The 15,818-nt window shown below is 43.2% G+C and overlaps 2 protein-coding genes across 3 annotated transcripts; one reads left to right on the top strand and one right to left on the bottom strand.

The window, feature by feature from the left end:
• Positions 1-41: 41 nt before the first annotated feature.
• On the bottom strand, positions 42-9,888 carry esco2 (establishment of sister chromatid cohesion N-acetyltransferase 2). Of its 2 annotated transcripts, none has more exons than XM_056428686.1 (15): positions 9,809-9,888; positions 9,072-9,132; positions 8,345-8,493; positions 7,846-8,146; positions 7,454-7,757; positions 7,038-7,159; positions 6,791-6,902; positions 5,084-5,156; positions 4,830-4,872; positions 4,370-4,511; positions 3,689-3,820; positions 2,584-2,673; positions 2,261-2,404; positions 1,594-1,778; positions 42-589 (listed from the first exon to the last, which is right to left on the bottom strand). In XM_056428686.1, the coding sequence occupies exons 2-15, from the start codon at positions 9,122-9,124 to the stop codon at positions 457-459; spliced, it is 1,983 nt and encodes a 660-aa protein (XP_056284661.1). In that variant the 5' UTR covers positions 9,125-9,132; positions 9,809-9,888; the 3' UTR covers positions 42-456. The 2 variants fall into 2 exon arrangements, with proteins under 2 accessions (XP_056284661.1, XP_056284662.1); XM_056428687.1 differs by having other exon boundaries at positions 467-589; positions 1,594-1,770.
• Positions 9,889-10,241: 353 nt separating this feature from the next.
• On the top strand, positions 10,242-13,772 carry ccdc25 (coiled-coil domain containing 25). Its single transcript, XM_056428712.1, has 9 exons — positions 10,242-10,410; positions 10,578-10,625; positions 10,722-10,761; positions 10,888-10,939; positions 11,346-11,421; positions 11,656-11,759; positions 11,921-12,123; positions 12,524-12,569; positions 12,946-13,772. Exons 1-9 carry the CDS (start codon positions 10,386-10,388, stop codon positions 12,973-12,975), a joined length of 624 nt encoding a protein of 207 aa, XP_056284687.1. The 5' UTR covers positions 10,242-10,385; the 3' UTR covers positions 12,976-13,772.
• The last annotated feature ends 2,046 nt before the right edge of the window (positions 13,773-15,818 follow it).

The following is a 15,818-nucleotide window of genomic DNA, read 5'->3' as shown; positions in this document are numbered from 1 at the left end:
AAACTCCCGCCTCTCAGCGTACACAAATATCTTTAGCATCATAAACCAAAAAGGCAATTTATTAAGTGTATTTACACAGAATGCCCGTAAACAACAAAAGCATTCCTTTCAAAAAGGTGAAAACAATCAGAACATTTAAATGAAACTTTGAAAACATGGGACCGTTTTCAGGTTCAAGCTCATTAAGCAGAACATAAACATCGGAATAGAAACACTGCCGATGAGCATCAACAGTAAATTATACAATACTGAGTAACAGGTGCATCACGACCCTTTAAAAATGTAATCCTGAATGTATTATAACTACAACCCAAACAAACACTCAACAAAAAAACTGAACAGTTATTTGCATGTGAAAGACAAAGTAACAACCAGCTGAAGATCTGTTGATATGCAGGTCTTATAATTTAACGAGTCAGTAAGAACGGGAATGCACCTTCAGTACAAGCGTCTGCCTCAGGCCACGAAGTTGTACACGAGGAAGGTCGGCGTGTTGGAGTACTTGGTTGCAAACAGTTTGCCGTCCGGCGTCGGGTCAGAGAACGAGATTTCATCTTTGGTGAGATGGCTGCCGTACATGAAGGAGCTCCTAAAAATACAAGGAGGATGCAATTATTGTCAAGAAGGGGAAAGGAGACCGTCTTCTTCCATGTGTAGGAAATTCACCAGTATATATATATATATATACACACATACATGTATATATATATGTGTGTATATATATATATACATATACACATATATTACATACACACATAAATTAATATATATATATTATAATTTATATACACACATAAATTAATATATATATATATTAATTTATATACATATATAAATTAATATATATAATATATTTATTTATATATACACACATACATAAGTTCAGGGAATTGATCGTGCAGTCTGCTTGGTCACAGCAAAATATTACTGTACGCTTTAAAAAATTGTTTATAAGCGCAGAGAAAATTAAATATTGAGCCAACTTTGAGAAGATTTTAGCAAATTTATAATAAGTGTTGCGCTGCTTGGTATTAATCACAGTACGAAAGTGAAAAAAGTACACTTATAGAACATTGGTTTCAGAAGCGTATTGGTAATCACTAAAAATCTTAACATACTCAACACTTTATCCTGGACACTTTAACCTGCTGAAAAGTCACTTTAATCACTAACTTGTATATATACGTGTTTTGTATTCCTCTGTATATTTAATATTGTATTATATTTGTATCTTATTTCTGCTCTAATGTGCACCCCGCTGCTGTGATCCTGCAATTTACCCACTGTGGAACCAATAGAGGATTATCTAATCTGATCTAATAATCATAACGGTAAAAACCGTCTCTGCAGCCTGATGTGACCTCACGGGTTCTCGCTCTCCCACGCGCTCCGGGTCCATCGTCATCAGACCTCGACTACTCAGAGCAGCACAAGCATCACTTGAGCTTCTTTTAACTGCCGAAGCATTCGTCATCAAACTACATCTAAGAGGAAGAGCGCGGGGATGTCCTTCACGTCATAGCGCATCATTTCACATTCCCGTGGGGAGCGGACGTCAGTGAGGCGCTGTTGTGTGTGGAGCGTGACGTGTACCTGACGGTGTCCAGCATGCGCGTGGCGATGCCCTGCCGCCGGGCCAGACTGAAGACCCAGATGCGACTGATCCCACACAGCGCTGGTTCTGGGACGGTGGAGCAGCACCAGGCTCGGTGCCGCTCCATGAAGTCGTCCTTCGTCATGTCTTTGTGTCGGTCCGGCAGCTCCAGGACTCTGTAGGCCTGCGGGGACAAGCGGGCCTCCGTTAGCCACCGGGCCAGCGCCGCTTACTGCCAACCGCTTATGACCCAAAGACGCAAGACGACAATTCACGGAGGGGAAGTTTTATTCCAAAGTAGAAAAACGATTTTTTAAAAAAGCTTTCCGAATGATTTTACTTACCCTGATATTTAATGGCAACAGTTATGCAGAGGATGTTTGTTTTGTTTGTCTTTTTCGACCTCTTTGCCCAAGATAACTGGTTAGTGGAGGTGGGAAGTGCCATCACCAATCCAGACTAATATAATATTAACTTCATGGACTTCTGGTTCATTTCAAACTATAAAATAAACATTTCTTTTACACAAAGATAATTTAATCTAATAAACAGGTTTTTCCTCCATGATAATAACCGGCTAACTTTTCTTCATGGACAAATCACAAAAGAGATGGAATGGGACTGGATCTGCCAACATAAAAAACACACACACTTCTCCAGCCATACCTGACGTATGGACTCGGCGACGAGGCAGCCCACCACCTTGCGCTCCGTGTTGATGAAGAGGTAGGTCTTGGCCTGCGTGGGTCTGCTCAGGGTCAGCTGCTGGAAGCCCAGCTCACTGTCTGCAACAAGCCGCACATCATCAGCCTGAAAACACACACACACCGTATGAAAATCAGACCTGGAAAATCACCTTTGTTTACTCGTGAAAGAGCAAGTCGTTTCAGATATGACTTTACAGTGACCAGTGACCAGGTTGACTGAACAGAGACAAACTTTCCAGAAACTACATTCACTGAGAATCCAGCGAGAGTGCAACGCCACACCTTTTTAATGGCGTATTTGGGATCATCGGGCATGACCAGGATGATCTTTCCATCCCAGAACTCGGCCACCACGCGCTCCTTCTTCCAGCCCTGGAAACACAACGGAGAGAAGAAGCTGCCGTTACCATGCCAACAAACTCATGCCAGCAGCTTTGGCAGAAGATCTCTGAGAAGTACCAAACTACTAAAAACAAATCACGTTATCATTTAGATGCTGAAGGGACGGTAAGTAGTACAAGTTAGATAAGGAAGTAGAATCCCAAAAAGAGACGTCATAGCGCCATTTAAATCAGGATTAGTATACAAGTTTATTAGAATGTAAAGAATCAGTAGCGTTTCAATAAGGAAATCCATTCTGACTTTAAGGCCCGATAATGAAAACCAGTGTTTAGTTAAATATATACACTACCGTTAAAAAGTTTGGGGTCACTTAGAAATGTCTTTATTTTTCAAAGAAAAGCACTGTTTTTTCAATGAAGATAACATTAATCAAAAATACACTCTCTACATTGTTAATGTGGTAAATGACTATTCTAGGTGGAAACGTCTGGTTTCTAATGAAATATCTCCAGAGGTGTATAGAGGCCCATTTCCATCAACTATCACTCAGTGTTCTAATGGTACATTGTGTTTGCTAATCGCCTTAGAAGACTAATGTCTGATTAGAAAACCCGTGCAATTATGTTAGCACAGCTGAAAACAGTTATGCTGGTGATATAAGCTATACAACTGGCCTTCCTTTGAGCTTGAAGAACAAAATTAATACTTCAAATATTAATCATTATTTCTAACCTTGTCAATGTCTTGACTATATTTTCTATTCAATTTTCAATTCATTTGATAAATAAAAGTGAGTTTTCATGGAAGACACAAAATTGTCTGGGTGACCCCAAACTTTTGAACGGTAGTGTATATATGTGCCTCTCTGTGTGGAACTGACCTTAACATTGCTTTTCCGAAGAAAAAATACAACAAATAAATAAACACATATGGTATCCGATACCAGATTCAGCATCGGACCGATATCGACTTCGGTGCGCCGCAGGTTTCACATTTTGATCCTCTATGAGAGTTCAGTTCAGAGAATGAAGGAAAGAAGTTTTACCACAAACTTGATGGAGTCGAGGAAGCGCTGGTGGAACTGGGTGTGTTGGAAATGGTCCTCTGGGTTGTCGGCGCTGTACACCATCCCACAGGAGCTGCAGGTCGTCGCTCCAAACTGCTTCTGACCCGCGTCCTGTGTGCAGAAAGAGATGCAGTCAACACACAGAGGAAGACAAAGGTCCAACAAAGGAAAGGAAATAGACCAATCGTAGTGAAGCATCGGACAGCTTCAGCCAGTGTCCGACAACATATATGATTTTCTTAATCTTCAGGCTGGGTGGATTTGGAGCGAGTCGTGTGTTATAGCTGTGTAATAGTGGCACAAGATACCCGGAGTGGCTGGAAGGAGATAAACGTTTCTTAGATGTTACATTTTTACGTAAAGACCAGAGGAGCCAACATTAGCAGAGCGCATTAGCACTTCCAGGCAACACTAGGTACTGAAGGTACTGTTAATGCTTTTTAATGAAGGCAACGGTGAATAAAGACCAAGCAGCTTCACAGGAAGTCTTACTTTTCTTTTTAACCCGTTTTCACTGCTAAAAATAACTTAATTTTCACAAAACATGAGATAGTATTTCCTCTGAATGTGGGCTTCATGGTAGCTCTGCTCTCTCGAATGTTTTGGGCTCAAATATGTACCAAAATCTAGTCACAGCTGAGAATATAAAGATGAACGTACGATAATAAGCTGGTCGTCGTCCTGTTTCTCTTTCTTCCTGCGAACAGGTCGCTCTTTGAGTGCAGAAACGGTTTGTAGGGACGTCGTGGGGCCGGAGGGCGTGCTGCAAGACAGCGGGGGCCGCAGAGCTGCAGTCCTTACCCTACGAGAGACCACTGTGGTGTTAGTGGGATCATGCAAAATACAAAACTTTGATATGCCACTCAGTGACAGAAGCAAAGAAACACGTATTCATAATCCATATGTATTCACTTGTTAGGGATTGTATGAATTATGTCCAAGTCCATGAAAAACTGTGGAGCGTCCTTTACTGACGTCATGGCTCTCGTTTATGTAACATATTGGAATCATAGTTTCCATCCTCTCGCCAGGACCGCAAAGCTTTACCTCGTTATATGCTGGGAATATGTTTTGTTTCATATATATCTAAATCTCTCATTGTGTAAACGGACCGTCTCACCTCTTTGAGGCGGAGCCAAAGATGGGATACATCGCTGCAGATTCTGTGGAGAAGAAAAAAAACATTCAAATAAAGCTTTCATGGAAGAGATATTTTAAACTGAAATGCTCATTTAAAAACATGAAAACAAAGCGAGATGACGGGTTAAAGCTGCTGAAGTCTCTGTGATATATGTGAGCTGGTCAGTGTTTCAGTGGAATCAGCTGCAGATGTTGAACCATGATTATGAAAGTGTAAACAGTGTGTGTGTGTACCTTTGGGTATGCTGGCGGCAGCCCTCGGGGGGCTTTTCTCACTCAGGTCAAACATGGGTTCAGAGCCACCATCCTGGAAGAATAAATCAACATTATGAACAACTGCAGCTGAAACTCAAAGATCCCGAAAATTAGAGTTTGCTGAATAATGAGGTCGTCGCCATTAGCAACCTGAGGCCTTTAAATACAAAGCGAGCCCAACATACGGCGGGGATCTCTTTGTGATCTGGCTCAACTTGACTTGAGCCCGGTTGGCTGGTGGATTTACAAATGTGAAAAGGAAGCGAGATGCAAACATTGAGCGAAAGCGTCAAGACATCCGCAACAACGGGGATCGTAAACCAAGCGCACGACCCAGAGCGGCAGCCTCGGCTCAACGCCTCCGTTTGATTTGTGATGGTTACAAATGTGTGTTGGGCATCGTTGAGTTGGATCATTTCGAGTATGAAGCTGGGATCAAAACAAGGATAATGTAATGACTCATTGTTACAGTAAAATGGGCCATGAAATGAGGTGAAATGTTGAGCTTCTCTTCCAGTAGCCGCCCAGTGGGTCGCTCCTCTCAAGAGGACCTGAGGAAGTCTGCTGGGATAAACTGAGAAGAGTCTGTGGCAGTTATAATCAGAGCAAACTCAACTCTTAACTTTGAAGCCTACATATAATAAGTATGTAAAGTTCAGTCTATATCGGTCAGTAAGCAAAATGATGGTAGTAAGGAGATAAGGTTCCTCTGTAGGAGCCTTAGAGATAGCGTAAGGAGACGAGGTTCCTCTAGGAGCTTTAGAGATAGAGTAAGGAGATGAGTTTCCTCTGTAGGAGCCTTAGAGATAGAGTAAGGAGATGAGTTTCCTCTGTAGGAGCCTTAGAGATAGAGGAAGGAGATGAGGTTCCTCTGTAGGAGCCTTAGAGATAGAGGAAGGAGATGAGGTTCCTCTGTAGGAGCCTTAGAGATAGAGGAAGGAGATGAGTTTCCTCTGTAGGAGCCTTAGAGATAGAGTAAGGAGATGAGGTTCCTCTAGGAGCCTTAGAGATAGAGTAAGGAGATGAGGTTCCTCTAGGAGCCTTAGAGATAGAGGAAGGAGATGAGTTTCCTCTGTAGGAGCCTTAGAGATAGAGTAAGGAGATGAGTTTCCTCTGTAGGAGCCTTAGAGATAGAGTAAGGAGATGAGTTTCCTCTGTAGGAGCCTTAGAGATAGAGTAAGGAGATGAGGTTCCTCTAGGAGCCTTAGAGATAGAGTAAGGAGATGAGGTTCCTCTAGGAGCCTTAGAGATAGAGTAAGGAGATGAGTTTCCTCTAGGAGCCTTAGAGATAGAGTAAGGAGATGAGGTTCCTCTAGGAGCCTTAGAGATAGAGTAAGGAGATGAGGTTCCTCTAGGAGCCTTAGAGATAGAGTAAGGCGAGGTTCCTCTGTAGGAGCCTTAGAGATAGAGTAAGGAGATGAGGTTCCTCTAGGAGCCTTAGAGATAGAGTAAGGAGACGAGGTTCCTCTGTAGGAGCCTTAGAGATAGTAAATAAAAAAAGGATTCATTAGTGTGTGACGTGATCGTCACTATAATCTCGAGAAAGAGATGGAGCACCAATGAAGTGCAGCTGAAGTAAATATGATACACTGAAGTTAAATAATTGAGTTAAATATACAAAAAGGACCAGAAGAATAACTCCTGTACGACTGTATCTACGAGCACGTGTGGATACTTCTCGCGTACCAGAGGACTCAGAGACGCCGCCGTGGAGGCAGGACTCGCCGTCGGGGTCCTCGTCAACACAAGCGTCAGCTCCTTGGTAATCCCGTATTTCTCCAACAACATTTCAGCAGACCTGCAGGAGAAAGATGTTCATTGATGATGTGAAAGGATGCAGTTAAAGAACATCCAGATTGTTCTGTTCGCTTCAACGCTGCATCTCAATTTGGGATTTGGGGGCAGCCAAGTCTTGATGTAGTAAATAGAGCACCTGGATGTCTGCGGGGATTCAGGCTCTTCGTTATCGAAGTCCACCCAGTCGGACGGTTCAAACTTCGCTCTCTGCTTGGAGCTCGGCTGCTTCTCTTCGGTCCTGACCGGCTGGACATCAGTCTGTCGGCAGTAACCAGGACAACATAGCATCAACCTGACAGTTTTTGCTAACGGGTGGAGAAAAAAAAATCTGAAGTACAACCACTGTGGTGCGGGACTGTGATTGCAATTTACATCTTAACTTGTACATTCCTCAGATCGACCATGAACCTTAGTGATTGAGTCATGAAATATATCAGTTAAAATATTCATACAAGCCAATAAATGCTCACATCAAAGCTTCCTCGACATCCCAATGAGGACCCTTGAGACTCTTGCCTGCACAATAGAAACGTATAAAATGGCTCCTCTCACCGGTTTAGGGTGGTTCTGTTGTTGGGTCACCAACGGAGCCGCTGGCTTTGGTTTCTCACCCTCAGTCTGCAGCTGGACAGTTTTGCTTTTTGGTGCCGGCGCCGGCCTGGTTGACGATTTTGGTGCAGATTTCTTGAACATGGAGGTCGGTTTCTTGCCCGTGCTGAAGAAAGCAGCTCCGACAAAGATCTTCAGTTTGGGCTTCAGGCCGCTGAATGAGAGGGTGATGGCTTTCCTGGACTCGGATAACTTATTGCCGCGAGCAGAAGCAGCGATCGTACTGGACGCTGGTTTATCAGCGACACTGTGGGAATAAATGACACATTGATTTGGTGTCACAAAGCTGCAGGAGCACCAACAAAGCAGCTACTGTGACTAATATGGGAACCAACCTGCTGTTAAGCTTGGACAGTTTGATCGTCTTGGAAGAGGACGCATTGCCGACGGCGCCCGTCTTCCCCGCCTTACGAGATGCTGCAGCCACCTTTCTCTTCTTGCTGCCTCCTTTAACATTCTTCTTCTTCTTCTCCTGGGGCGGAGGGGAAGGAGGAAGGCGTGGAGGAGAAGGCAGCAAGTCCTTTATTGCCTTCCTCTCTAGTGGAGTGAGGTAGATGGGTTTATTCTGGCCATAGAAGGAACTTGTGACCATGGAAAGTTGGACTGGAGATTTACGAGGTGATTTGACTGGAGAGCCTAGGAAAAAAAAAACAACAAAAGCAGGAAAACAGATAAAGATGAGATGTGTTTGAGGGAACGTCTGTGGAAAAGGTGAAGGGGAGTGATATTGCAGCATGTCCCAACTCACGAACGCATTTCTTTAAAATTAAAGAGTCACATCGGCTGACCCAAAATGTCTCCCGATAGACCATTCTTTTCACGGGTCAACCCTACCTGCTGCTCTACGTGGGGATGCTGAGGTACAGTTCGCTTTGACCGGGCGCCCAACTGGCTTTTTCGTGTTCGGAGACTGTGGGAGCTTCCAGGACGAGCTCCTCTTCACGGGGGACAACTCCTCCCCCGCCCCGCTCTTGGCCGAGTGGCTGGAATTAAAGTAACAAATGAGAAACAGCAAATGCCACAGGGATAATCAATAACCTGCAAAAATGTGTGACACAAATGGTATGCACACATGAGAGGCAGTACATAAGATAAATAGTAGTATTTAGTTTTTAGTATTGTGTTTTATATTTATTTTCATTAATGCTCTGATGTGCACCGCTGCTGTGATTTTTGAAATGTCCCCACTGTGGGACAAATAAAGGAATATCATATCATATATACAGTAGAACTACAACTGTTTACTGTTATTGGGGTAGAGAGTTGTTTTCAGAGTAGTGTTAATATGACATCAGGGTTTAAGTCCCAGTACCAAAAGAAGTGATGTAGTTTTATTTAACAAAAGAAGCCACACACAAGGACAGATAGCTATAGAAACATTTACCGAGAGAGTTGGATAAGTATTAACTTGGCAAACCTCTGACTTAAATCAGGAACCATCTGATCAAAGTAAACTAATTATTCAAACGGGCTTCTGTAATTGACACTGAGCCCATATTGTTGTTGCATTTGAATGCATCGGGATAGTACATTTCGAGTACCTGGTGTGTTCACGACTCACCTGTCAGAGTTCAGCGAGGAGAGCTTCCTCTTCCTCGTATTAATGGGAATCATCTTCCTCCCTGCACGTGCACAAACACACACCCAAACACACACATTAGCAGGTCTTCTTATGATTCCTATCAACCTGCCTGTGTAACAAGTGCAACAGCGGGCTGCATCAAGTGTTGGTCAAGTAACATTAACTTACTTAAAGTAGTGTGACGAAGTGTGCTCTTGGTATTTGAATGAGGTCACTGACTACAATGAATATTTAGATCATGTTTTGTGTTTGACCTTAAATTTAAAACACAACCTTACAGAACATGGAGCTAAACTTTGATTGTGTCACTAACTTTACTGACGTTATTGATGAGTGTTCTCAGTTAAACATGGCACCGTATTTCATCATGTTTGTGCACAAGCTAATAAAGCGCTTCTTGAACAGCTCGAGCGGAGATAAGTGCGTAATTGGCGGGATGATTAGCCAACTTTTACAAAAGTTGACAAACTAACATTAGCTAACGTGTCGATATTAATCACATTGCGCCCGTTTGTTTGTCCGCGTGTCTGCGTTTTTAAGACATTAAAGAACATTACATCTAACGTTAAACATCATGCAGTTGTTTGACGGGTCGCTAGCTTGAGGTTCACATATGATTCACTTACTTTCAAGGTTACGTAAATGCACCATTTGAGAGAAAAGTAACGCATAAAACACCAAAACATGGAGCTTGAACCACGAATAATGTAACTCACCAAACACGTCTGTCGTTTTGTATAAAACAATAAATGTCTGTATGAAGTTTGAGTCGCTCCTTTTCTCTGCCCGCGTTTCTTCTCACTGTTTTGAACAGCGCGCGCCAGTCTCCATAAAAAATAGACAGGAAACGGAAACACGTTACAACAGTAAAAGCATGGCTGCACTTCTTCCCTGCCTTCAAAATAAAAGATAGTCGTTTCCGAAATGACAATAACTCATTCAACAGTTATGTGTGTGCAGTTATTGCTATACTTATTTAAAAATTTGTTTTATTCACATATATATTGCGTGCGATTATACAACACTTCTAGATACAACATTAACGTATTGTTGTATTACTTTTATTTTTAAATGAATTTGCTGAAGCTTTTATTTTGTAAAATCCATGTGGGCACTTCCTGGCCGGTCGCTGCACCAGCGCAACAACTTCCCAGGTCAACTCGTACACGAGAAAAGTGACAACAGGCGGAACGCGGCTCGTTAGATTTATTTGTTTTGATCATTAGCGGCATTAGCTTTCAAACTGTATTCAATTCATATTCGTATTTTAGTGGCGAGTTTGATTCACGTAAAATGGTGTTTTACTTCACAAGTGACGGTGAGTAACGTTAACGATGCAGCAGAGTTAGCTCGTAGCCTGGTTAGCCAATACTTTTATTTTTTTTATTTCTCATTTAATGTGAGTCTGTGTTTATTGTGTGTTTCGTGTCGGCAGCTTCTATTGCGCCTTCATCCATAAATAACTGTGTATTGTTTCCCTCTCAGTGGTGAACCCTCACTACACGATCTACATGGGGAAAGACAAATATGAAAGTAAGTTCGTTATAAGATCACACACACAAACACACTCACACACACACATTATGTATTTGACTTTTATCTTGATGCCACGTCTCATTATTTTTGCAGACGAGGATCTAATAAAGTACGGATGGCCTGAAGACATCTGGTGAGTGTCAACACTTACACACAGATGCAACTCAATACCTTGTAATGACTGGTTTTAAGCACAACTGAGATACATATAAATATGAACAACATGCGTTCAACGCTTTGTTTTGTTTTTCCCCTCCAGGTTTCACGTGGACAAACTGTCTTCGGCTCACGTTTATCTGAGACTGCCAAAGGTGAGGAGCCAACCCGGTGAACCTGAAATCCTGAATATGAAGTACACAGTGGTGTCTCGGGTCCGGATGATGAGACAGTGCCGAGTTCAGGGAGTTGGAATAAGCACCAGCCACATGATGGTCAAATATGCGAGTGGCTGCTGGAAGTGCTTCACTCACTAGCCAAGAAAACACTTGTTATCTATTGAGCGGCGTTTAAATTTGGGACTTCGTAAACATATGTTATCTATCTTTATCTTTGGTCGGTTTAAATGAAGCCTTGTGCTAAACGGCACAAATAAGACAGCAATGATGCTCAGGTTGATTTAAAGCATAAGTTAGCCCTTGAGTACAGCCATATCTTGTTGATTAAATAGTTTAACTCGCCTCTGAGCACTTAAACTACAATGTAAAATATTTTTTCCAGGGTCAGACCATAGAGGAAATCCCCCCCGAGGTGCTGATAGACTGTGCACAGCTGGTGAAGAACAATAGCATCCAAGGTAAAGACCTGCTTCCTGATAATGGATCGAGTTTCAGCCCCCAGTGGGTTCAGAATAAGGTGTGTGATTATCACAGCCGATCCGAGGGACTCGTGCTGTATCAATCAAAACATTTCCTCTTAACCTGACAATCACCCCGTTCTCGCCATTTTCTGCATTTTTTGTGTTTGTTTTTGTGGGCGACATGTGTATATCTCTATGTATCTTGAATTAAACTGCGTTGAATGCCATCAGGCTGTAAGATGAACAACATCAAAGTGGTTTACACACCTTGGGCCAACCTGAAGAAAACCGGAGGCATGGACGTCGGGCAGATCGGCTTCTTTCGACAGAGAGAGGTCAGTCGAGCGGCATGAAATGAAAACAATCCGATTCTATAGAAATGGGTCTCGAAGCAACGCGTGACGGGTTGCTTCTGTTCTTGTGTTCTACGTCACGAGTCTCTTATCACCGCCGACTCGCCCGCTGAGGCGCGTCCTGCTTGCGCTGTGTTTTCCAGGTGAAGATTGTGGCCGTGGAGAAGAAGGTCAATGAGATCGTGAACCGCCTGGAGAAAACCAAAGTAGAGAGCCTCCCCGACCTGGCGGCAGAGAAGGAGGCGAGAGACCAGGAGGAGAGGAACGAGAAGAAAACACTGCTCCAAGACCAGAAGAAGGAGGAGAAGGAGGAGCAGAAGAGGAAAAAGGAGATGGACGAACTCAAGTAATTTTTATGTTGTTGTTGTTGTTGTTTTTCTATGACATTGTTATGTTAAAGTCTGATTTAATTATTTATTTATTTAATAAAATACCTAAATATTTATTATACTAAAGCATTTACATGAAAGGCGAACTCACGCTGTTACTGAAAACAATAGTTTAAAACTGTACTGTTGTGTATTTTATTCAGTCAATCATTGCAATATGATACAATATTATTCTATATAATATACAAAACAAAAAGACTGAAAAGGTATAGGTAGAAGCAAAAAATGCTTATATATTCCTATCCTAATTTATTATAATCAAATAAATCCGAAAATGTATATAAAATAAAGAAAAGAAAAAAATACATATATTGTACATAATGCATGATGTGTCTGATGGACGGTTTCTCTCTCCAGGTGCTACACCTCACTGATGAAGAGTGAAAATATGACGACCAATGAGGTGAGGACAAATCTATGAATATGTATTCTGTTTGTGAATCCGCAGAAAGGAAAGCTCAGGGCTTCGGCCACAAGTTGGGGAGAATTATTTTCAATATCGGGGATATTCACAAATGGGTTGTCGAAGAAGAGAAAAGAGAGATGGGCCACGATGTCTTTTCCTACTGTAACATATAAAGTTACATCAGTGTATAATGAAAAGAAGCACACTCACTTTATTATTTAGATTAACAGCCGCAAGGCAGAAAAGAATGAGAGTAGGTTTTGGGTCGTGGACTTTGATCCAAAGCGTTACGAGATGCGGAGAAGTCGTGCCATAAAGAAGAAGAGAAGTATTTAGTTCCAGCTGGTTTTGATGACCTGTGCTTCGCTTGCAGGACGGTAACGACTCGGACGACTTCATGTGAGAGGAGGAGCAGACGGAGCCGCCGTCGGGACGCTCCTCCTCCTCCTCCGTTGCTTTCGCGTGATGTAACTGACACTGAAAGAAAACAGACGAAATGGATACCTTTTTTATTTTATTTTATTTAATCTTTCTTTTTGGACACTGAACCTGAGTCCATGAGGGACGGCGCCGGAGATTTATTCCACATGCTGAGCTGAATGGCCTCTTCATCAAGGGGGGGGGGGGGGGGTACTGTACTGTCGAAGAAACGCAGGACAACAGGAATGCTGAGCATCATTTTAGGAGGAAGAAAACACTCAAACAGCAGAACTGTGTTTCGCTGCTGCTGGTTTCTGATGAGACGTCGCGGCTCTGTGTTTTCACAACCCTGCAGACTCTTCTCGTCACTTTCTTTTATGTGTTCATTTCTCTGCACGTCTGATTTCATTCACAATTCAATGTATTAAACTAACAGTCATAGTTATTTTTGACATACTGTTCTGTTGAGCGGCACCATCCGCCAGGCGTGGCCTCGATCATCCAACGGCAGAATCGTGGCGTCTGGAGCCGCTTGACGTCGTGAAAGATTACAACTTTTTCGGGCTGCATCTTAAATTATTTTTAAACGTCGCTCGTCTCAAGTCTTCTTGCTCGTTCTGTCCGACTACCTGTTTGAACCCAAATAAATGACCAGTAAGTTTACAATAAAACAGCAAAGAAATTTCTCAAATCAGAACATCATGTGTTTGGCAACAAAATAAATAAATACATTATAGATTATGAAAATGGTAAAATAATCTATAATGTTCCAGACTTCAAGAGGTCTACAAGTTTATTCTTTTGTCTTTTTATTTTATTTTTCCTTAACATGATCAAACATACATTTAGTTCAAAGTAAGTCAGCTCACTTTCCCTGCGGTTTTTTAAATGACAGCAGCATTTCCTCTCTCCTGTAGGTGGCGCTATCAACACATCTACACCATAGCCTGGGCCTGTCGAGGCCTTGTCGGGTTACTCACCTTCACTCTAATTGAGGATGAGGGGAACCTTTGTGATCATTTTGGGTTCAACTGTTTTGGAGTTGTGAAATGTGGAAACCTTCAGCACTGTGACACAAACTACAGGAACTACGTGCCAGGAGCAAGTCACACATGCTGAAGATGAACCTTCAATTTTGTCAAATTAAACCATTTGACTGATTTGATCTCGGGTGCAGGAACGATAGCTGATGTTCAGGCTCATCTTGGCTGAAGTTCTCACCATTTGAATTCCGCAGGATGTTAAACTTCATTTTAGGAGGAGTATGTAAATCCACCTCTTAAGCGGCATGTCAGAGCAAGCTGATCGATATTCATAGGAGCAACTATGCTGTGAAAAGCAGCTCAACCAGGTCGCGCTTCTCTATATTTGCATTTATTGATATCGGTATGCATATATATGTATGCATATATATATATACTGCTATGGTGATTAGAAATATCCTTGCAGTGTACCTTAAGGGTGTAACTGTCCCTTTAACAAAGTGAGGGTGTTACTGTCCCTTTAACAAGGTGAGGTCGGGGTTTGAGTTATTCCTGCCAAAGTTTCCACATGAGCATGCTCTAGTAAACAAAGCCTCACATCCTCAGCGCAGAGCCCGAAGCCACACCATGTCCGACTGGTCACCTGTGTAGTGTGTGTGTGTGTGTGTGTGTGTGTGTGTGTGTGTGCGCGCTGTGGTTTACAATGGGTGGACTGGTGTCGCTGTGCGCTGCAGACAGGCTCACACAAGTGGAACAGGTGGACTAGTCGGACAGGTTTCACAAACCCTCTTGTTTCCTTTCCTTCCTCCTGTTCCCTCCGTGAGGCCATGTAGACGGAGGAACACCTGTAACGGCGGCCGTGACCACCGCGGCGTTTCTACACCTTTGTCTGTGCGCCACAGGTGAGTTGTCGATTGTGTGCGTGCGCAGCCAGGTAACACAGGTGAGAACTTAACCCTCCCTTCTTCCCCTCTGGTCTCAAAGCGGTGGTTTCGGACACCGGCTCCACGGACACGGCCGTGGCGGTGGCCCCGGGCGACGTCGTTATACTTCCGTGTTACACCGACGGTGACGTCACACCGACCCTCACGACGTGGGAGAAAGATGGACGCGAGGTGGCGAGAGGCGACGCCTTCTCCCCGAGCCCCCCGCCCGCAGGAGCAGAGAGACTCAGTCAGAGTTTTGACTCATTTATTGCAGACGAGTGGGTGACGTCATCGAGAGGAGCCGTTTGCACCGCGATGAAAGGCAACGGTGGGAAAAATAATATTCAGCGCCACAGAAATAAGTTGCCGGGAGTCGGTGGGTCCTCTGGTTTACTTCCCGGTGAGCTGCTCGTAGAGTTTGGGCACGTAGACGTCCCATTCGGCCTGGTAGCAGGTCCCGGCCCTCGGGGCCCCAGGCCGTACTTCTGCCTGAAACTCTGGATCTTGAACTGTCCACGGCCGTCTCCGGACCGGTTGGTGAGGACGGGCTCGCTGCAGGACAGGAGGCCCGGCTGCTCGTACACCAGCCACACGTACCGGTGCAGACCTGCAGGGGGCGAGCAGCGGTTAAAGGAGTTGCACAGATTCTTTAGGGGGCACTCCAGGGGCATTTAGAAGAAATCGGGGCACCTGGGGCATTTAACCTTTCTTCAAAAATAAATATACGTATTTAGGCTTATAGTATATGAGCCAGTCATACAAATGGTAATAATAAGACTATTAGGGAGTAGTCTACAGATTCAAAGTATTTTTAGATTTTTTTTGAATAATCATATTAAATTGTATTATTTATGGTTATTTATTGTTCTATAAAAAAAAACTTTACAATTATAACTTATTTCTTTGTTTTTTTATAA

Source organism: Pseudoliparis swirei, chromosome 12 (genome assembly GCF_029220125.1).
Source record: "Pseudoliparis swirei isolate HS2019 ecotype Mariana Trench chromosome 12, NWPU_hadal_v1, whole genome shotgun sequence".
Classification (NCBI taxonomy): domain Eukaryota; kingdom Metazoa; phylum Chordata; class Actinopteri; order Perciformes; family Liparidae; genus Pseudoliparis; species Pseudoliparis swirei.
This window is presented reverse-complemented; position numbering and strand designations above follow the sequence as displayed.

Excerpts from the sequence above, each read along its gene's own strand:
- esco2 (XM_056428686.1), bottom strand. The coding sequence starts at position 9,124 with ATGATTCCCATTAATACGAGGAAGAGGAAGCTCTCCTCGCTGAACTCT. Across the intron at positions 7,758-7,845 it reads CTGTCCAAGCTTAACAGCAG|TGTCGCTGATAAACCAGCGT; the intron begins GTTGGTTCCCAT and ends TTATTCCCACAG. Across the intron at positions 3,821-4,369 it reads ACGACGACCAGCTTATTATC|GACGCGGGTCAGAAGCAGTT; the intron begins GTACGTTCATCT and ends TTCTGCACACAG.
- ccdc25 (XM_056428712.1), top strand. The coding sequence starts at position 10,386 with ATGGTGTTTTACTTCACAAGTGACG. Across the intron at positions 10,762-10,887 it reads GGATGGCCTGAAGACATCTG|GTTTCACGTGGACAAACTGT; the intron begins GTGAGTGTCAAC and ends TTTCCCCTCCAG. Across the intron at positions 12,570-12,945 it reads AAAATATGACGACCAATGAG|GACGGTAACGACTCGGACGA; the intron begins GTGAGGACAAAT and ends CTTCGCTTGCAG.